Source organism: Giraffa tippelskirchi, chromosome 1 (assembly GCF_054371585.1).
Source record: "Giraffa tippelskirchi isolate mGirTip1 chromosome 1, T2T-mGirTip1v1.2.pri, whole genome shotgun sequence".
Classification (NCBI taxonomy): Eukaryota; Metazoa; Chordata; class Mammalia; order Artiodactyla; family Giraffidae; genus Giraffa; species Giraffa tippelskirchi.
The window spans coordinates 224,280,050-224,302,500 of record NC_137275.1 but is presented as its reverse complement, the minus strand read 5'-3'; the positions used below and the strand labels follow the sequence as shown (position 1 = coordinate 224,302,500).

At 45.1% G+C, this 22,451-nt stretch overlaps 2 protein-coding genes across 2 annotated transcripts in view; one reads left to right on the top strand and one right to left on the bottom strand.

Annotated features, from left to right (window-relative positions):
• C5 (complement C5) overlaps window positions 1–10,180 on the top strand; it is a 90,338-nt gene extending 80,158 nt beyond the window's left edge. Inside the window, exons 38-41 of the mRNA XM_081528669.1 lie at window positions 552–641; window positions 2,833–2,916; window positions 8,942–9,080; window positions 9,641–10,180. Coding sequence (XP_081384795.1) covers window positions 552–641; window positions 2,833–2,916; window positions 8,942–9,080; window positions 9,641–9,779 — 452 coding nt within the window. The 3' untranslated portion in view covers window positions 9,780–10,180. The remainder of the gene's footprint in view (window positions 1–551; window positions 642–2,832; window positions 2,917–8,941; window positions 9,081–9,640) is intronic.
• LOC145539727 (melanoma-associated antigen B1-like) lies at window positions 6,183–7,182 on the bottom strand. The gene is given in 2 exon segments (XM_081573772.1): window positions 6,183–6,264; window positions 6,266–7,182. Coding segments are annotated over 2 exon segments (999 nt in total).
• Window positions 10,181–22,451: the final 12,271 nt, after the last annotated feature.

The following is a 22,451-nucleotide window of genomic DNA, read 5'->3' as shown; positions in this document are numbered from 1 at the left end:
CTTCCCCTAGCCCTCCCCAGCTAGTGACGTTCTCCATTCAATCTTTTGCCCGTCAAGGCAGCTTTATTGGCCAAAGAAAAGCCCCAGAGCTCAACAATAATCAGCTGTGGACTCCATGAGGGGCTGAGTTGATTTTGGTTTTCTTTTGTTTTTCAAAATCTTTAAAATCTACACATTTCTTAGGTACTTATTTCTCCCTCTTACAGCATAAATTGGTCATCAATTTGGTTCCTTCAAGAGATTCTTGATTATACTCAAAATGGGAAAATGTCCTCCTCTCTTCAGTGAAGCATGTGTGTTTCTGAAGAGCTGAATGTGGAGTGACCACCCATTCTAAGTCCCATGTTCAAGATTTTGTTTTTGTTAGTTTTGTTTTTGCTTTGCATACTGTTTCACTTTATGGAAGAAGAGAAAATGGACAGGTCTTAGGAATCTGATATTTGTAAGATTATGTTGGATTGTCTCAGGGCAGATGAGAAAAAACTGTGTTTACTCCCAAAGGTGTCTTTCCTTACATTAACCTAACTTGTACTGTCTTTCACAAAATCCAGCTGACTGTGGGCAAATGCAGGCAGAATTGGATCTGACAATTTCTGCAGCTACTAGAAAAGAAACAGCATGTAAACCAGAGATCGCATATGGTGAGTTCGAAAGTTTAATATATAGTCCACTAGACACGACATTTTATGAGAACATGACCAGTTAGGAAGATGTACAACTTTACATAGTGATTATATAGATGCAACAGTCCATGTGCTCCCTTGAAGGAAAATGTCATCAATTTTCAGCATTAACATGCAAAGTTATTTATCCTTCAGCAAAGAAATATGATTTTCATTTAAAGTGATAGGAGTGAGGTGCCCACACAGCCAAAACACTTTATTCCACCAAGACCCCATTGGATTCAAAGTGCTAAAACATAGTCAAAGCGAACATTTGGGAAGCCACAGAGGTATATGATTTCACTACGCGTTCTTCCGGTTGATAGAGCATGAACAGAAACAAAGACGGTTTGGGGGTCTGAGTGTTTTCTAAAACCCCTCCAAAGACAAGGTAAAAATATCAGTACTAAATCATTTTTAACATATCACAATTGCAATCCACATTTGAGACTCTCTCCATTTCAAAAGGAGCATCTCCTTCTTGTTGTCCAGATCTCAGAGCTAAATCAAATGCCTGAGTAGAGTTGTAGACACAAGTTCCTCATAGGATTAGATCCTTTATTTTCTATCCATAGCTTCCAATGTTTACTTCTGTCTGTTTTAAGAAAAAGAGAATGAACAGATAGTACACTATTTCAAATTTTTCTTAACAATTGGTAGGAGGGTTTTTATAAATAAGTAAGTATAGTGCTGTTCACGGAGCCTTCTGTGGTTACCAACTGTTTTCATATATGGTCTCTCACTGGTGTCCCGTGAGCCTCCTTGGAGGTAAGAGTGAATTATCCTTATTTTACCATTGAAGAAACTGAGGCTCTGAGAGACTAAATAATTTGCTCAAAGTCATGCAGGAAGTAAGAGAACTAGCATACATTCTGGTCTCCAGTATTATTTCCAGTAGATAACGCTGAATTCTATTAATGGAAATAACAGCCATGAGAATGAGTCTTGTGTGGCTCATGATCTTTCTTTCCTTCAAATTCATCTTGAGTTTTTAAAAGATGCTAAAAAGTTGCCTGACTCAGCCAAGACCCACTGCAACTTTTAAAATATACTGAGACTTGAAGAGAATTCTATATTGTTTTAACAATTTTCCCCTAAAATTTAGATCCAAATTATTTCTTTCCACCATAATAGAACAATTTTACTCTCCAATATATATAAAAAAAAATCTGTTTTAACACAGAGAGTACATGCAATCAGGCTTTAGTTTACCACATTCAAGAAAAAGTTTAGCAGGCTTTCTGGAGCTACATGTTAATGATGGAATCACAGAATGGAAACAAAATTAAACAGTTCCTTCACTCCACCTATGCCTACAGTAGGTTCATTGCCATGTCTACTATAAATAATTAAGAATCTGAAATTTAAGACGTTGTTTAAGCCACTAATTTACACAGCCTTTGGTTCTGCAGCGGTGAGATCGTTCATTGAGCTCTGTGTCTTGCTAGCTAGCTAGGATCTCAAAAATGAACAAAAAATTTTAGGTCATTCACTTTAACCCCAAAGAAAGCAAGAACAAGAGGATTTTTTCTCAGGCCACAAAGAAGAGACAGGTCCCTTCAAGCTGGTCATTTCAGAAGTGAAGTCAAACACACCATAGATTAAAAATTGATGCCTGAATGAAGGGAAGACAAGATTGAGAATGTCTCATATCAAATAGCTGCCAATCCAAGCAAAGATGAGTTGGAAAACAGAGTCCTATCAAAAACCAAAGATCAAAACCAATAAAAGTAGCCAAGGAATGGAGGCAAGGGAACATGGAAACTCCCGGGACGGGTCAGAGTGACAGATACAGGACCCCTTCATGGGCGGGCAGAGAAGGGAGAGGCTCTTCACCTTAAAGATCAGAATCTGAACTTCACATCTACGGCTTGTTTTGTTTTGTGTGCTTTTTTAAATTTAATATTGCTCTTACCCTAATCAGCCTGTTCTATAACAGTGGGCAGAGTGACTCCGTGACTCTAAGCAGAGTGATTCCTTAGTCATGACCGGTAGAATCTCGCTGGGAGTGTTGGGAAGCCTTCTTGGAAGAAATGAGATTCAGCACAGGGTACCCATAAGAGCTCGCCACGCCTCATTTTTTGTTTGTTTGACAGACTCTGGCTTCTATTGGACATAGCAGTAGTGGTAACAAGCATAAATTATTGTGTGTGTGCTTTTTCTTTACCAGCTTATAAAGTTGAGATCATAGCTGTCACTGAAGAAAATGCTTTTGTTAAGTACACTGCAACTCTCCTGGATATCTACAAAGCTGGTAAGAATTCATTCATTAGTTCTTTCATTCAACAAATATTTAGTCCTTACTATGTGGCAGGCATTATATTAGACACAAAGGATATAATTTGAGTAACACAGCCAGAGTTCCTGCCTTCATAAAATTTATATTCTATTTGAGGAGACACATTTTTTTAAAAAGGAAATGGACAAAAGAAACAATTAGAAAGTATAAGTACTATATTTGAAACAGACATGGAGTTAATAGGGGAAATACTTCAGAGTGATAACAGATGGCGTCTTTTAGGAGATGATATTAAGAGTTAGCTATTCTTAAAGGCGAGAGTAGGGGGAATCATCAGATGGGCAGGAGCTGGGTCATACTGGGGTTTATAAGGCAAGATGAGAAATTTGGATTTTATTCTAGAAGTTCAAAGGGTAGCTAATAAATGGTTTTAGGTGGGCAAGAAATGTTTTCTGATTTATGATTTTAAAAATCATTCTGGCTTCAATTGAAAGGAGCAAGAGTTGAAAGAGGGAAACCAGTTAGGAATATCTATGAAGTGCAAAGCCTTGGCTCAGAGGCGATGTGAATTTTGATAGGATAAATGAGCTTTAGTAACCAATACGATAAAATGAATTCATATGTAAATAGCACATAAAACAACAGTTTAAAATATGTTCCCTTTTATTCTCTAAGTAAGCTAACCTACAAATATTATAAAATTGCTTGTCAAATGATGTAAATGGTAAAACAAATGATTCATTAAATCATATTTAATTCCAAATAAGTTTTTATTGATTTGTTTTGTTTTACTTAGAAATTGTCAGTGTTATTTTGTTTGACTCACTGTAGGGGGCCTCTGTTTGAGCTTTGATTTGACAACAAGGAACCACATCAAATTTTTCCAGTTATGTCTCTATTGAATTGATAGTCATTACATGACATCTAGCCTTAAAAAGTAATTTCTCCTAATAGCAACAGTATTGTGCAAAGTACTGAACCCTTTCTCAGTTTCTGCTAAGCTACCAGTAATTACATTCAAATGTTTCTAGTCTTTATACCATCTAACATTTTCATGTATTTAATATATATCTGTTATCAGCTAAATTACAGAAACAATTTAAATGTTATGTTTAATTTTCCTAATTTTCTTAATTTTTATTCCCCTTCAACCCCCAGAGTTTTACAAACATAATTGACAAAGTTTCAGAATTCACGTTTTAAAAAACTTAAAAGTTCATCTACTTTTGCTTTTGTCACTAAAAACAAAAACACTTTCAAACAATTAGCTTTTCTGTTAAGTTGATATTTTGTTTTATATCAAATGGCATACCATTCTTCACTTTGTAACAACTCTTGCTTCATTTTCATATTTCCTTTACTTATTTTTGTATGATCAGTTTTACCATTTATTCATTAATCTTTCAGCTTATTAAAGCTGAAATATTTTTTCTTGAATATCTAAAGATAATGTTGACATAATTACTAGAATATCATACACAAATCACTAAAAAGTATATATATATGTATGTATACATATATACACTTTCTAAATGTTTACTTCTGTGTCTGTGAAAGTGAATCTATCAGATGATGTGATTTATAAACTACCTTTGCAGTTTTAGCACTATTAGCTGCCTTTCAAAATGCCTATATTTTTCCAATTTTTATTATCGCAATGTTTGAGGCCTCCACACTCTCTCTTTATTCTGTCTAGTGTATATTAGGTGTACGGTAGTAAATGTATGAAACAATATTCAAAGTGATTCCTGTCTGCCTTATGTCTTTGTTTGCATTATCCAGAGACACTTGATTCAGAAACAACTGTAAATTTCAGGGTTTTTACTAAAGCCCCAGATTTCTCCCTGACATTACATTTGCGCCAATAAGGTGTTCTTATAAATATTTCTCATTGACATCTTTTTTCTCAGTTTGATATGTTGTCCTTCCTGTACCTTGAGTTCAACAAAACCCATGAAGCCATCTTCAGAGTCTCTAATTTTTAACTTCAAGTTATTTAAAACATGCTTTATATTAAATAGTCGATTTTCTAGAAAATGATTGAAGTTTTATCACCTCATTTATATTTCTCAAAAGCTGTGTTCTCATTTCAGTAGGTATAAAGTTTGCTGTAAGTAGGACCGTAAATCTAAGTTGTGGCACTTTGTTTACACTTTTTTTTTCCTTTTGAAATGCTCTCAAGTATTTCAAATCTGAAAATGTTTATTTTTAACCATACACTAGAGTTTAAAATTCTAGTAATACTTTCCAAATTTTTCTTTGCTTGATCAACATTCTGACATTTTTTTCTGACTTTTATTATTTCACATGTTTCACTGTGTGAAGTTGATCTGTGATGTTTTCTCATTGGTGATCACAAGTGTTCTTTATTTGTAACATGATTGCCATTTTGACAAAATAGGTAAAGCGCTCCTAGCACTTTGATCTTTTTAGAACCCAATTTTCAAGCACTTTTGCACCCAGCATACAGAGCATAAGCAATAAGACATTCCTATTTTTACCAAAATAATCAAGTGCTTTTCATTCCAGAAATACAAATTACTTACTTTGTATCAATTATTGCCTAGTATCAAAAGATACTCCAGACTGTTCTGAACTTTGTGCAGAATCAGATGATTCCCAAGCTGTAGTTCTTTATTGCTGTCATTTCTTCTCTGTTGTCAGTTCAGAAGACTCATGTTTATGACATTTAAAAGGAAATGTTAACAAAGTTTTGCATACTTTGTTATCTCTTCATTCTGGCTCTTCATTTTTAACATATATAGATTTTTTTTTTTTTACAGTTTCTTATTGTTTATTTTTATCAGCATTCTTGAATAAGCTAAGAACATCTAAGTGTATCACTAAGGGTACTGCCGAATGTTATAAAGAGAAAGACAAAGGTAAAGAACATAAACCAAAACTTGACTACAGCTTACTTTGTTTTCATCTATTTTAAAACCACAGCATTCTTTCACATTTCCAAGAAAATTCCCGTTCCAAAGCTATGTTATTTTGTTCTGGATCCCAAAAAGATGCAAGGATTTTTTAAACCGTATTACACAGTGCCAAAACCCTTACTCTTAGATCTGACAGACAGCAAACCTGTGATCCGTGTCATTTGTAAACTTGGATTCTGAATCTAAACATTCTAGGAAAAGAAATAACACTTGAAAGGTAACAGGGTAAAACAGGAGCACAAAAAAGATATATATTATGACCTTTCCAGCCACACTTTATCCTCTCACTACTAAAAAGGTTGGCAGTATTGGTCAAACAAAGTGAAGAAGCTTCTTGAGACCTCATTGGAGGCTGGACAAGACCTTGGAGTGGGCAATGGCCTTGGCAGGAGCATGAGATCTGCCTGGAGATCTGGCTTTGGCTCTCTTCCTCATCTCTCAAAGCCTCCTCATAATGCAATGGGAAAGCACTGGGGACGGTACCATTGATCTTGGCCGCAAACTCCAGCACCTTCATCTTGCTGGTTTCAGCGTGGGCTCTTGGGCCCCATAGGAACTCATAGCTCAGGGGATCGCTGTCAGGAATCTGACGATACACCAGGTACTTCTCCTGCACCAACTCTTCCGTGATGAACTTCCTGGGCTCCCCAAAGATTACGTGCGTCTTTCCATCATAGATGCCCAGAATATTCAGGAACTCCCAGACATCAGCCTCAGAGGCACAATTGCCATGCAGAAAGATCACACCCAGCAGAGGCATCAGAAGCCCATTCTTTGGCACCTCCAAGCTACTGCCCAGCACCCCATCTTTGGCAAGGTCCACCTTGCTGACCAGGGTATAGGAGTAACCGTTCGGCTTGACTTCCTTCAATTCAAGGCCAAACACCAGCTCTATGCGCTCAGTGGCTTTCTTGAGGATCTCAGGGAAGTGCGCCTTGAACATTTTGCGCACAAGCTTCAGCATATCTATCCTCCTAATGGGCTGTTTCATCTGAAACTTCTCTAGCATGAAATGCATCAACACCCCTGCCTTCTTGGTCAGAGGATCTGGGGGAGCGGTCTTAGCAGACATTGAGGCCTGGGAAGAATTTTTACGTTCCTTAACTTGGCGCCTGGCACATACTTTAGATTTTGGGCCTGAAGCCCCTGCAACAGGAGAGCTAGTGGCTGCAGCTCCCTGAGGCTTCTGACCCGCACCAGCAGCGGGGGAGCCTGGGGGAGTACTCCCAGAAGTAGGGGTGGGGGAGGCAGCGGCCTGAGCATCCCCGAGATCCTTGGTCTCCATGCGTGCTTGGCGGCGTTTCTCTCGCGCATGGCGCTTGCTCTTCTGTCCCCGAGGCATGACTATCTGCAGGCACAGCAGGCAGGGGACCGGGCAGGCTAGTAGATGATGCTGGAACCTTGGCTCTGGACGAGTCCCATACACTTGATCTCCGCTGAACAGACGCTGCAGCTACAAGGCGCGCTCCTCGCCTCCGAACCGGAAACCATATATAGATTTTTAATTCATATAAAATATCAAAACACCACACATTTACCTCTTAACACAAGTTCAGTTCAGTCGCTCAGTCGTGTCCGACTCTTTACGACTCCATGAACCGCAGCACGCCAGGCCTCCCTGTCCATCACCAACTGCCGGAGTCTACCCAAACCCATGTCCATTGTGTCGGTGATGCCATCCAACCATCTCATCCTCTGTCATCCCCTTCTCCTCCTGCCCTCAATCTTTCCCAGCATCAGAGTCTTTTCAAATGAGTCAGCTCTTCGCATCAGGTGGCCAAAGTATTGAAGTTTCAGCTTCAGCATCAGTCCCTCCAAGAAATGCTGCTAAAAATAAGCCAAAATAAAATCTAAACTATTTAGAATCAAGGGCAACTATGTAGTTCAAGGATAAGGATGTTATTATCCTGTGACTGGTGTTTCTCCTAAAATACAGGTGAGGATAAAAATGAAAAAAAAAATGAGTGATTGTTGAAACTGAGGTTAATTATTCTCCCTTCTGAATATGCTTGACATTTTCCATAACAAAAGGTTTTTAAAAATAATAAGACCCCCTGCAGTAACACTGCTTACCATGACAGGGGCTGACTTGGCAAACACTGCTGGGAAGGTTGTTTGAATGTTGCTGCAACAGGAAATCATGCGTGAATGGTCACCAGCAGAGCCTAAGAACATTAGCTTGAACTAACGTGGGTACACTGTAATTTATTTTACTAATTGAAGTTTACCACTCACGCAGTTACCATTATGTGCTATTTAGCAACAGTTTCAGAAGTTTTTCAGGATTTAATAATTAGGATGACTCAGCCAGTTTAATAACTGGATATCAGTCCTGAATATATAGCAATGAATGCCCTGTCCTGGTCTCAAGAAGTTTCCAGCCTAGCAGAGGAGTCAAGCATGTGGAGGAAAACCTTATGATAGAAATTCAAGTGTAATGGGAATAAGGAGAAAACATATACTTAGGACAAAGAGCATCAGGGAACGTTTACTGAATACTGGGAGAATTGAAGATATATTTAAAGATGGGTGAAAGAAAGAAAGTGACAATCACTCAGTCGTGTCTGACATTCTGCGACCCTATGGAATAGTTCATGGGATTCTCCTGGCCAGAATACTGGAGTGGGTAGCCTCTCCTTCTCCAGGGGATCTTCTCAACCCAGGGATCGAACCCAGGTCTCCCACATTGCAGGTGGATTCTTTACCAGTTGAGCCACCAGGGAAGCCCCTCAACTCTGGAAATGTTAATTCTAATGAAAAGCACTTAAACAGTGCTTACTGTGTTCCAAGCACTTTCCATGTTTTAACCCATTTAACCTCACAGCAGTTCTGCAGGGTAAGTTCTTACTGTGATGCCCATTTTGGGGATGAAGGATCTGAGCCTCGTTTGTTCAGGCTCACAGCTAGGGAGTGGCAGAGCTGGGCTTTAGCCTGGGGAGCCTGATCCCGGCGTCTGAAGTCTTAACCACAGGGACAGAGCCAATAGCCATTAGTCTGTTGATAGACATTTACACTGAATAATAAATAGCCATGAGGAACTGGAATGCTCAAAAGAGTTGAAACCTGTGACATGTGATAACCTTGTTTGTGTGGTCTCTCAGGAGAAGCTGCTGCCGAGAGAGACTCTGAAATCACCTTCATTAAAAAGACAACCTGCTCCAACACCAACCTGGAAAAAAGAAAACAGTACTTAATTATGGGTAAAGAGGCCCTGCAGATAAAGCACAATTTCCGTTTCAAGTAAGTCACCAGTATTTTGGAGTCTCTGATCTTCCATCCAAAACTGAGTGCAATTTATTCTTAAGCCCACCACGGGTTTCTTTCGTGCCTTGCTGTTAACCAACAAACCGTTAGGAGCATAAATGAAATAATGTGAGCTTAAAACAAAGAACTCCTCAAAACCACCAGGGTGGCTGAGGTCTCACGGAGGATAAACCAACTGAGTGCCCAGGTCTGACGATTAATCTGGGGGCACTCATCGACTCCCCGTTTACCGCATCTGCTCTCTCAGATCCCAGACTGTTCTGTTTGTAAGGAGGACAGTGTTTGGATACATGTTTTATTATCTGTTTTTTAAAAATAGACATTGAAACAGATGTTGTTCCTGCCTTTAACCATGGGAGCCCCGAGCAGCTCATGATCTCCAGGGTTTGTGGACCTTCCTAGGGAGAGGCCAGTTCAGAGGGGTTTGGCCAACAGCCTGACCCCTGGGCACCTGAGCAGCTTGGCTCAATTGAACTCAGCTCTTCTCTATCTGTGGCCACCATCACAAATGATTCGTTTGCGTTATTCCTTGGCAGGTACGTCTACCCGTTAGATTCCTCGACCTGGATTGAATATTGGCCTACAGACTCCAGGTGTCCATCATGCCAGAGAGTTTTAGCGAATCTAGATGAGTTTACTGAAGACATCTTTCTAAATGGCTGTGAAGGCGCCTAAAGGTCAGCTGCATCCAGTTTGCACTATGGACTCCTGTCGCTGAAGTTTCTTCCCTTTTTTTTTTTTCAACGTTCACAGCTGGTCTTATTTGGAAACTTCACTCTACTTAGAACGGGGGACACTTGCTTTTATTAGAGAACAATTTAAGAGCAGTAACTCTCTGAAACGGCATGTCCTTCGGGGGCCTGGAGACAGACGCTCATTCCAAGGTTACTGGACACCAGAAGCAATAAATTGGAACCCTCCTGAAACCTACCGCTCAGGAATGCTTGCCGGGGACAAAGAATAGCCCCATTGAAATGTAGTATCTTACAAAAACATGGCCTTTGCTTGAAAGAAAATACCACGGAACAGAAAACTGATCATTAAAGCCTGACTTTGCTTTCAAAATGTGCGAAAAAGCGTGTTATTTTATGCTAGGTCAGCTGCAAGCGCACAAAGACAGGCCAATTGAGAAAGGTGGAGAAAGCCTTGCGGGAGACCTGAGAAGGCCTCCCCTCAAAGCCCCCAGCAACCCGAGAAGGGAGGAGCCTTGTCCTTGGCCCCCCGCTTTCCTGTTGCCCTCTCTGTACCCCCGCGGGTCCTCCACTCCCCTCCCCACCCTCTCAGCGCCCGCTCCTTTCCCCTGGAGCTTGTTCTCCTGGAAGGCAGCCCCCAGGGCAGCAATCTGGTGAAGAGAAACCTAGTGAAATCCAGACACCTTTGCTCTCCCTCCAACAGGTCTCGGAGCCTCCCTTCAGGATGTATCAATGAGGATTTCTAACAGTAGGCGCGTTTCTAACTGATATTCTGCAGCACTTCTGATGGGAGAGTTCTCATGTTTGTTCCCATGTAATGTCTCCAGAATCTCACGAAATACGACAATTATTATTACCCCCATTCCTTGAAGACTTGGAGGCCAAGGACCCAAAGGGCTTTGAGGACGAGGAACTTGAGGCTCAGAAAATGAAGCGATTCGCCCAGCCTAGTAAGGGGCAGAGTGGGAGACCAAACCCCAAGGCGTGCTCACAGTCTGAACACATCCCTCTTCCACCTCACCACCCCATCCCATTGCTTGTCAGGCTTCATTTCCTAAGAACAAGGCAGGATGTAGGTGGTGCGTCTTCCTTAGCTGTAGTTTAACCAGCCCTGCTGAAATGTCACAAGGAAACATAAACCCTGGATGGAACGGCAGCAGTGACTCAAACGCATTCCCTTTTTGAAAAATCTGCACCTTACCAGTTAGCCTTGTGAAGCTACACAAGGCCTTGCACTGTGCCTTGTAAGTTAAACTAAGATTTTCCAGCTTCAAGGAACTAAGGATTTATTTTCGTTAATGTCAAAACTCACATTGAAGGCACTCCCTTGGCAAAAACAACCCTTGTGTCCAATATGCCCAAACTTGCTGCCAACGAGGGGTGAGGGGCCCCCCCAGAGCAGGTCTGCAGTGCCTCCAGTCATCTTCTTGCTGAAGGCTGGGGGGGCAGGACCTCTGCAGTACCCACCTCCCCGAGGCCCCGGCGTCTCTGCCTTCTCCTTGAGCGCTGTTTCAAGTAGGTCGGCCACAGCGGCCTAATTAACTCACAATGCAACCGAACTTCAAACTTCAAAGCAGGCCTTTGTGAGTGAGCCTGGCTCCACTGGAAAACCCACAGGCCCTCTTCAGCAAACTCCTAAGGACTCAAACATACTTCCTTAGCGAGGCTTTTGTGACCCTTCTCACAGCTGGGGCCCCTCCTGAATCCTGTATTCCTCGTCTAAGGCACTCGCAATTATTTGCTTACTCACGTATAGCTGTTTGGTGTGCAGCTTCCCGGCTTCACTGTTAGCTCCATGTGGGCAAAGTATGGGGCCTCTCTCTACTGCTGTCTCCTGTGCCTGGCTTAACGCCAAACACACTCTAGGGACTCAACAAGTGTTTGCGGGTTCTAACTCTGGCAGGGGTTTGGAACAAGGCTCTTCATCTTTCTGATGGCCTGTGAATCAAGGGAGTCGAACACCTTAATGCCTCTTTTATCTAGAGCCCCAAGAAGAAATGTTATAATCTTTTGTTATGAAACAGAAAACAAGACTACGTGGCATGTAAGCATCCACATGTCAGGTATGTGTTTCTTCCTGTAAATGTAGAGGGAGCTCAGAGAAGTGAACGAGTATATGAGCTGGAGGAGCTTCCAGAGGCTTTCTGGAGGACTTTCGGAAAGGTAGAGGGAGGCACAGTGTATTAGAAGCTGGTAACGGGTACCCTGCTGTTTGCTGCTACGTCATGTTTGACTCTTTGCAACCCTACGGACCGCAGCCCACCAGGCTCCTCTGTCTGTGGGATTTCCCAGGCAAGAATACCCCAAAGGCTCAGCAGATAAAGAATCCACCTGCAACGCAGGAGACACAGGAGATGTGAGTTTGATCCCTGGGTCGGGAAGATCCCCTGGAGAAGGAAATGGCGACCCACTCCAGTATTCTTGCTTGGAAAATTCCACAAACAGAGGAGCCTGAAGGTCTGCAGTCCATGGGGTCACAAAGAGTCAGACACGTCCGAGCACATGGCACAGAGAGAAGGAGGGGGATCTTTCTGGTTAAAGGAAAAAGCATCAGGCAGTTTTCCACTAGGGGTAAACAAGACAATTTAGGTGGTAAATAGCTATATGCTTATTTTGACATGTGTTAGAAAAAAATATACAACTAGCACATCAAAGCCATGACACAAAATTTTCTTTGAAAATAAATGTATTTGTCAAAAAGTCTATTTAAGGAAAAGTTTTTAAGTAAATAAAAGTCTAGGTTGTTCCTAGGGCAAAAATCATGAGGTTGGCATGCACACACTTGAAGTTTAGGAAACCCTGTCTTAAGAAAATATGTGGAATTGACAACCCGCCAAGCTTCAAGCGGGCAGCCTGACTCCTGATTTCTCAGGGAGGGATCTAAGCCAAAGTCACGCTCAGTTTTACCTTCCAGCCCTTGTGAAGCTAATTTATTCAGCACCATCCAGAAAAATATGTACTGACTGGTCATTGAAGGCTGGGCCCAGTTCTGGGAGCTTGGTCCCTAGATCCTTGCCCTTGTGGAACTTGGATTCCAGCGAGAGGAGGTGCATGGTAAATAACTGTCAATAATTAGGGGACTGGCTCTGAATGTCAGCAGGTGATAAAAGGGCTATGAGAGAAAGAAGAAGAGCAGAGTGAAGGAGGCTGAGAGTGGTAGAGGGGGTTGCGTCTTGGCAGAATAGTCAGGTCAGGGTGGGCTTCAGTGAGAAGTGAGCGAGCTGAGAGAGGGAGCCACGTGGTGGTCTGAAGACTGAGTGTTCCAGGCAGAGGGGACATGCCCGAGCTGAAGGCAGGAGCCTGCCCGGGGCGCTCCGGGCAGAGCAGGGAGGCCGATGTGCCAGCAGCAGACTAGGCAGAGGTGAGGCTGGTGGAGAGGAAGCCAGAGAGGCCACAGGGGCAGGAGCTGGTCGTGGATGGGGTGCTGATCTTACTCAGAGGGAAAGGGGAGCCACTGCAAGGTTTGGAGCAGAGCAGTGACATGGTCTGTCTTACCTGTTAGAAGGAGGATGGTAACTGCTGCACTGAAAATGAGGCAATGGTAAAAATAGACCAGTTAGGCTACTGCTGAAAACCAGGCAAAAGCTGATGGTGATTAAACAAAGTTGAGCTTCCAGAGCTTCTCAAAGGATGTTAGAAAGAGCTTGTTACAGGATTTGGGCTTGTGATGGGTGATTTGGGGAGGGCTCGGGGAAGTGGACTTTGCTCCAGGTCGGATGCTGTCAGGACGCTGGAGTAATCCTGTGACTGCAGGTACTAGCTGTTATCTAATTAGGAGGGAAAGAAGGAGCAGTCACTGATATCAGACAGGAAAGGGAGATATTTGGTCACTTTTTGTGATTTGGATTATGTACTTGTTTTATTTTCTGCTCAAACATGATTAAGGAGCAGTCTCTTTTTTAAAAAAGATCCATTTGGTCTGATGCTGATGTTCTGTGACATCAGACTCCGAGAATACCACAGCCTGGCTCTGAGAACCAGGCCAGGTCCAAGGGACACCAAGGCGCAGCTGTCAGGGGCTGCTCTTCCCTTTCAGACCCTTCTTCCTAGACAATGCATGCATGGGACTTCCCTGGCCGTCCAGTGGGTAGGACTCCACCTTCCACTGCGGCGGGCATGGGTCTGATCCCCGGCCTGGGAACTAAGATCATGCATGCTGCAAGGTACAGCCAAAATAAGTTTCCTTAAAATGCATGTGCGCGCACAATACGCAGATTCGCGTGCTGTTTCAGAGGCCCCTTGCAAGTCCATGCACTGACCTCGCGACCGAAAACCTCTGTCTCAGAGCTGGGAATTTAGCAGCCAAATCTGGAAGGTTCTCAGAGATACAAAGCAACTCTGCATCCTAGGGTTTTCCTAGTCCTGAAATCAGATTGATTCTCTGTGTTTAATGTGATGTGAGTACCTTGTCACCAGGGGCCTGATCTTTAACTTTGACTTGAAATTCAATTATCCCTTTATGCCTCTGACTCAGAAAGAAAGGAAGAAAGGAAAGAATGAAGTAGAGAGGGTGGCAGGTAGGAAGAGATGGGAGGGAAAGAGGGACAGGGTTTTGTTTAAGGACAAGAGGATAAGATGAGAGCTCCATTTCTAAGAACCTTCTGGATTCTTCTCAGCTGGCACGGTCCCCACCCTGACAGACATGTTGGCAGAAGCTGGTCTGTTCCTTGGAACATGGTGGCCACTCTTCACTGTTTCCATCATTATAATCAGATATGTGGTATATTACGTACACCATCATGAGTTACATAATCCTGAAATGTCCAAACCAGGAAGGACCTAGAGCTTACCTCATCCGATCCCTTCATTCTCACCTGGGAAAACAGGCCCAGAAGAGCGGCCGCCCATGGTCCCAGTGCCGCTCAGGGCGAGGGCTGGGACGCGAGCCCACAACCTCTGTCTGCCCAGTGTTCTTTCCACCACACAGCTGAGTGGAGACTACAGAGAAATCGAACTGGGCTCGGTAAAGAATCCTTTTCTTAGAGCCAGAGCCATTCAAAGATAAACTAGGCTCTCCAGGAGGGACCAGGTTCCCATCAGTTCCATCGTCCAGGGATGCTGCAGAAGCATTCAAAGTAGGAGGCTGGCCCCAATAATGTCCAATGTCCTTGCGGCTCTGAGAGACCGTTAATAGAAAGGAAAACATCTGTTTTCCTCCCTTAAGCCTCCGTGTTCACATCTGAAAACAATTCCCACTTCAGAGGATTTCTGTGAGACTTAAGTGAGATAACACAGATCTTGCACATAAAGTGATGAGCACAGGGCCTGGCACAATCAGTGTAATTTGCAGTTGTTAATAATACAGCCCTGGCACACGACAAGGGATGAATTCAACAAAGTTCTTGTCTGGCATCGTGCTGATTGCGTTTCGTGGAGTATCCTGTCAACATGTCACACCCATCGTGTGAGGACTGTCATCATCTTTACTTTAGGAAGGAAGCAGATGAGGCCCCAGGAGGCTGAGTAACTTGCCCGAAGTCTCATACCTTTACGAGTGGTAGGGGCACGACTCAAATGTGCATCTTTGGGGCTCTGGGGACCATACTTCTAGCCTCTAAGCTGACTGCATTTTCCCACACAGGAAGGGAGAGTAGCGTGGTCACTGTGTAATCCTGGCAAAGCTTCTGCCTCCCTGGGCCTCAACGATGTGTGTCCATCGGATGCTCTGAGCTGTCCCTGTGCTGGGACCGCAGGTGAGGCACAGAGAGGCAGGTGAGGGCTCTGGGTACGGGGTCCTGGGGCAGTGGGAACACTGGCGTTGCTATGGAAAGATGAAGGAAGGTGGCACCAGAGATCAACTTCAGAGCTTCGCAAAATGTATCCTGGAATCATCTTCCACGTGGATACAACACAGTTTGTAGAACTCTGAACTGAGAGGTCCTCCTCCATCGCCTCAAGGATTTTAATTTGCCAGTAGGGTTGACATTTTTTCCTTTGTGACCTTCCTACATAGAATCATAAAGTCCTAAAGTTAAAGCCTCCCTAGAGATCTTGTAATCAAGCTCTCCCCGTTTCACAGAGGAGGAAACAAGCCAGGAAAGAGCAGGGACTCTCCCAGGGTCACACGAGGGAGTCAGGGCTGGACCAGAGAGCCAGGCTCCGCTCCCCCATGCCAGCACCTGGGGGCTGTTCCCACCGGCTGGGCCGAAGGGGCAGGGACTCTCCCAGGGTCACACGAGGGAGTCAGGGCTGGACCAGAGAGCCAGGCTCCGCTCCCCCATGCCAGCACCTGGGGGCTGTTCCCACCGGCTGGGCCGAAGGGGCAGGCGGGCAGACACCAGGGCCCGGGGCTGGGGTCCAGGGCTCACATCGCTGGCAGATGAGAGGAGAGGGATCAGAACTGTCCTGGAAAGAGTGACCTTCGTTTGGCTGGAGTTGTGTGTGTGTGTGTTGGCGTTGCTGGGGGTGGGTGGAAAGGGAGGTTGAAGCTGACTAAGACAAGGAAATCGAGCTGAGGAAAGAATTATATGGCTTAATAAATTTTTTTCCAGAGAATCTTTAGGAAATTAGCGTCAGGACTGAACCCTCATTTTCTGAGACTAGAGAAAGGGGTTGTGGCCAGGGTGGGAGAAAGCAGAGAGAAGGTGTCCTGAGTCAGCTGGGGCCTGGGGCAGGGTTGGTAGTCATTTCTCCTCGTCTTGCCAGCTCCTACCAACTCTAAAGGCAGAGGTCAAATTGTGGCTTGCTCAGTAATTAAGTGCTGGGTGTGGAGATTACAGCAACCTCTCCGTTTGACTGGGCTTCCCAGGTAGCGCTGGTGATAAAGAACCGGCCTGCCAATGCAAGAGACATAAGAGACACGGGTTCGATCCCTGGGTCAGGAAGAACCCCTGGAGGCGGGCATGGCAACCCACTCCAGTATTCCTGCTGCGACAATCCCATGGACAGAGGAGCCTGGCGGGTTACAGTCCATAGGGTCGCAAAGAGTCGGACAGGACTAAAGCAGCTTAGCATGTTCCACATGACTACGTGTGTGTGTAAGAGATGGACACAGAGAAAGAAGTGGTTACCATGGGGAAGAAGTAAGAGCTGCCCTGTGGCAGGCAGCTGGCTGCGGTCTCTAAGTCACACCGCTTCCTATGCCTCTGTTCTGTTTTGGAAGCAAGGTAGTCATTTCAGCCGGCCCAATGTACAGGGTTGTTGCAGGATGAAATTAAATCAAACATGTGAGAGAACTTTTAAGCTGTAGAATTTTGAACAAATATGGTGATGGCATTAATAATCAAAAGCATCTCTGTGCAAAGATACCACAGGCAAAGACTGCCTGGTGAGCTTTCAAAAGACTAAGAGAGGGTCTGCTACCTTCATCCTCCCCAGCGCGTCAGATTTCCCCGTTAGAGCTTCATTCCTTTGGCCCTGCAGGCTGGCAGTCTTACAGCAGGATTTTCAAAGTGCTGAAATACGCATTCTCAGGCCCCACCTCAGACCGACTGAATCAGAAACTCTAGAAGTGAGTACTGAAATCTATATTTTACAAATCTTCAGGAAAATATCATAGGTACATTAAAATTAAAGAAGTATTGTTCTAGAGCTGGTGAAAATGCAGAGCCTAATTTTGTAGGTCTGGGGTGGCCGGAGAGTCTGCATCTCCCAGGTGATGCCTGTGGTGCTGGTTCTTGGACCGAACAAGGTTCCAGATTGTTCCATAATGTCAGGGATTCCCGCATGAATGGAAGCAACTGTATCAGCCAGCACTGTAGTTGAGAACCATTGGGCCCAAGGCCTTGCCGAAAACACCAAAACACCGAGGGATTCTGGGGACAAGAGAAACAGAACTTCAAATAGAAAGAAACAAGAGGAGGTAGGAGGTGCTAGAGAAAACTGAGTCCGGCCAGAGCAGGTCTGGGCGCCAGTTAATCCTCTCACGCGCCTGCTGTGTGGGCACTGGGATGTGTTTGTGCATTCATCGGCTTAATGAATCCACAAACAACCCCGTGAGTTTGGCACACAGGAGTAAACCAGGGAAAAAGAGGTTAAACAACTCACCCCGTAAGCGGTGGAGCCGGGATTTAGAACTCAGGCAGGCTGACTCATTAGCACTAATTCTGCCTCAAATTTGGTCTCTGCCCTCAGGGAGCTTACAGTCCCACGAGGAACATGGGCGAGGACTGATAATGGCCCACACCTGGATGATGCCCGTCTGGTCCTGTATTTTGAGACCCTTACATACAACTGCTATTTTAGCTCTTGTAGCAATTCTACGAGACCGGGCAAGGCACAAATGCACAGGCCAGGCTGTGTGTGAGAGTGCCTGAGACAGGTCTCTGTGTTCCTGTTGGCGGATGTGTAGTAGAGGGACTCATATCTCCCAGTGTTCGGTGTCCTGAGCAGGAAGCTCCAGCCCAGAAATGGCCTCGGCAAAGGGGCCTCCAGAACTGAGTCCAAGCCCTGCTTTGTGCCCTCAGCTTCTCACCCCTCACAGCTTCCCAGGCCTGCCTCCAGGATGGCCTCTCTGTGTTGAAGGGCAGGAGTAGGGCACGCTTCTACCCACCATGGCTCCTACACCAGACCCACGTGCACACAGCAGAAATTCCTGCCCACGCCAGGCAGGCCTGCAAAGGCCAGGCAGTCACCCCTGCAGACAGGTGCTGGAGGAGGGGCCGGCTGGCTGGTTGATCACTGCTGCTGCGGCCGCCGAAGGCCCTGACCCCAGCTCCGACTTGCCCCCACCCCAATTTCTAGCACATGCCCTCTCTCCCTCCCTCCCCCGCATACCAGAAATCACTGCCTTGGCACTGGGGATTCAGAAGGATGCCTAATAAAGGAACACTGACCCAACATCTTGGCAAACCTATTTGACGATACATTCCAGGAGCCAAGATATGTTTACATCCCTTGATCCAGTAATCTTCCTCCTGCTGGATTATTTATATAAATTCCCAAAAGTAGGGGGAGAAAACAGTTCACACACAAAGATCGTCTATGCAAGATTATTTATTCAGTAAATATTTATGGAGTTATTTCTATGTGCCAGACACAGTTCTAGATGGTGTAATCAAGATAAACAAGGTCCCTGCTTTCCTAGGGATTCTGGGGAGAAAGACAATAAATGTCCACATAAATGAGAAAAATAATCTATTTACTAAATTCTCTGCAGGGAATTAAAGGTCAGCAATGGCGAAAAACCGAGTGACTGCTCTCGATGGCGTGGTCAGGGTTCTCTTTTGTTGTCACTGTTCCTGCTCAGTCGTGTCTGACTCTTTGCGACCCCGTGGACTGCCCCACGCCAGACTTCCCTGTCCTTCACTATCTCCTGGAGCTTGCTCAAACTCATGTCCATCGAGTCAGTGATGCCATCCAACCATCTCATCTCATCCTCTGTCGTCCCCTTCTCCTCCTGTCGTCAATCTTTCCCAGCATCAGGGTCTTTTCCAATGGGTCAGCTCTTCACATCAGGCGGCCAAAAGATTGGAGCTTCAGCTTCATCATCAATCCTTTCAGTGAATATTCAGGGTTGATTTTCTTTTGGATTGACTGGTTTGATGATGGGGTGGTCAGGGAAGTTCTCTTAGCTGTCACTAAATAAGATGACATTTAAGCTGAGATTTTCAGACACACAAAAGACCTAGAGGAGATCATTCCAGAAAGGAGGCCAGAGATCCAGAGAACTGCAAGCAGGCTGCTGTGGCTGGATCAAAGCAAGCAAGTGATGGGAAATGAGGTCGGAGGACGGGAGGGACAAGATCAATAGGATTTTGTAAGCGTGAGCGAGGTGTTTGGATTTGATTCAGCAGAAAGCACTAAGCAAAGCAGGTAAGACCACGTTACAGATAAAAAGAGGGCGGGGAGGGAGACCAGCTCAGAGCGACTGCAGCTGTCTTGGCAAGAAGTGAAAGTAACTTCGGCTAGGATGGTAGAAATGAAGAGACGTGGATGGATCTGGGATATTTTTGGAGCTAGGGCTGAAAGGGTTTGCTGAAGGAATTGGGACGGGGTGGTGAAAGCAGAGGACTCGGGTTTACTCAGGGCTTCCTGACTTGAGCCGCTGCAGGTGCCATTTATACACCCGGGGAAGCCGGAGAAAATGCCAACTTAGGGAAATGAGAAAGGAAGATGCTGTGGGTTGAAATGTGTTTCCCTTAAAAGATCTGTTGGAATCCTCCCCCGCCCAGCACCTCAGAACAGAAATAGGGTTGGAAATAGGATTGTGGCAGGGGTCATTAGTCCAGGTAAGATGAGGTCATACTGGAGTAGGGTGGGTCTCTCCTCTGATGTGACTGGGGTCCTTAAGACAGAAACACGCAGAGAGGGGACCACAGACTCTGGAAGGACGCCAGCCACGTGGAGAATTTGTCAGGCAGTAGTAACTAGCAGGAAAGGCACTTGGATACTGAGTCCCTCGACCTGTGGCTGTGAGGCTCCTTCAAATCTCTGCTAGGTCAGGATATGAAGCCTGAAACACAGCTGAACTTTCAGGCAATGGTTAAGTGGCTTTACCTGAGGGGCGCACAGGGACTTCATTGTTTGGAAGTGATAGGAGAAAATACCACCAGTTAGAAAAATATGATGGAAGACAACAACCCATTTAGAATGGCAAAAGGAATCAATACATAGAGTGAATAAGACTTGAAGTATATAATCATAAATCAACTTCCCTTTGTCTCCCACCGCCCTCTATAAATGTGTTCAGAGGAAAGGGAGACAAGCCCTTTTCCTGACCCTTGATAAAAATTCACACATCTTATGACTTTTCTGATCATCTGGTCATTCTCAGGACATAAAAAACTCCTGTGGTCCCTTCACTCACTCAACAAACTCTGTTTATAAATCAGTCCCATACAAAAGCAAAATCCAAACTTGATTTAAAGTTCAATCTTTTCTCCTAGTCAGGGCTTGCTGCAGATGGGACCACTATAGCTGGGAAGGGGGGCATGGACCGCTGCTTCCCTTTCCCCAGTTTGCTAACTGATCTCTGATCTCGCCAGGGCTCAGGGTCGGCAGTGAGAAGAGAGTAAGGGGGAGCAGGAGAGATCGTACTTGACAGTCCTGTGGTCAGATGTCTTTCTCTGGCTGCACTGGGTCTCTCGTTGTGGCCCACGGGCTCTAGAGCAAGCAGGCTCAGTAGTTGCAGCGCACGGGTTTAGTTGACCTGCAACATGTGGGATCTTAGTTCTCTGACCAGGGATAGAACCTGTGTCTCCTGCACTGAAAGGCAGATTCTAAACCACTGGACCACCAGGGAAGTCCCTGTCATAAGCTGGCTTTAAAGCTGACTTTCACGTGGGCACATCCAAGCTCTGAGGACCTCTCACCCTTATACAAGTACCACACTATCTTATATCCCATGGTCAGCCCTTCTGAAGCCCTAAGAATCCAACGGTCCCTGTGCCCCTGTTGGACAGACCAAAGAGGCCTTCACATCAGTTCTTCCAGTGCGTGTCCCTTGTCTAGTCGACGGGAGTGGCATCCTTTGCGTAAACCAACTTTGGGAGTTCAGGCTGATCTGAGCAGCAGCATCTCTTCCTTGTCTTGTTTGTCTAAGATGATGCCCATCTCTCATCATTTCAATGTCTCTGGTGGCTGTCAGAGACGTCTGTGTGCCTCCCCATCTCAAACCACTGTAGACACGTCTTACACTCTACAAGTAGACTGCGTCCAGTTCTTTTCTCTTGACTTGAGAAGCAACTCTCTCCAACACATTCAGTCTTCATTCAACCCTAATCTCCTAATGAAAGAATAGGGGGTCTCAGGGATCTTTCTATGGGCTTCCCAGATGGCGCTAGTGGTAAAGAACCCACCTGCCAATGCATGAGACTAACAAGAGACATGGGTTCGATCCCTGGGTTGGGACGGTCCCCTGGAGAAAGGCATGGCAACCCACTCCAGTATTCATACCTGAAGAATCCCATGGACAGAGGAACCTGGCGGACTACAGTCCATGGGATTGCAAAGAGTCAGACATAATGAGAGAATAAAGAGTCTCAGGGATCTTTCTATAACACCCTATCTCCAGGTGGCGCATCCACACGACACACGTGCCCGTGTGCCCAAATAGGGGGGTCAAAGATGAATCCAGCGCTTTCTCAGGGTCTCAGATTGTTAGGAAGGCTGCTGCCTGCATCCATGAGCACAAGGCAAGATGGTTCCCATTGGGCACAGTGGAGAAGCCTCCATAAAGAAGGCAACTGCTTAGCTGGGTCTTAAAGAATGACTGAGATCAGGACAAGCCAAAATGAAGTCTTAACAATGACAGCAAATGCCGAGCAGGCAACAGGGGAAGTGTGCACAGAGACCCCTCGGTGGCTTCTTCCAGTGAAACACGTAGGAGACAAGGCCAAGCCAGACCAAAGATGAACAAAACCAGGGTTCTGGATTTTTTCCTGCCGGAAGTGAGAAGTTTTGAAAGATTTGGAAAGGGCAGCAGGATGGAGGGTTGGTAAGGGCAGTGACTAATTCTCGGTGAAATGTGTTCTTCATTTCCTTGAGTCATTAACTAGGGCCCCATTAAGAAGAAAAACAAAACAAAAACCTTCCAGGACCTGCTTTCTTTTCCAGGAAAACCCTTACCCTTTGGAACCTCTCACAAGTTCCGTTTATAAAGACATCCAATCCTGTTTTCCCTGTTAGTTAAGGGGCCTTGGCACAGCTGCCAGGACCCTCCTCCAAGCCCTGGAATTCTCAGCCTGAAGCCTGATGGGGCCGGTGAACCTGTCTC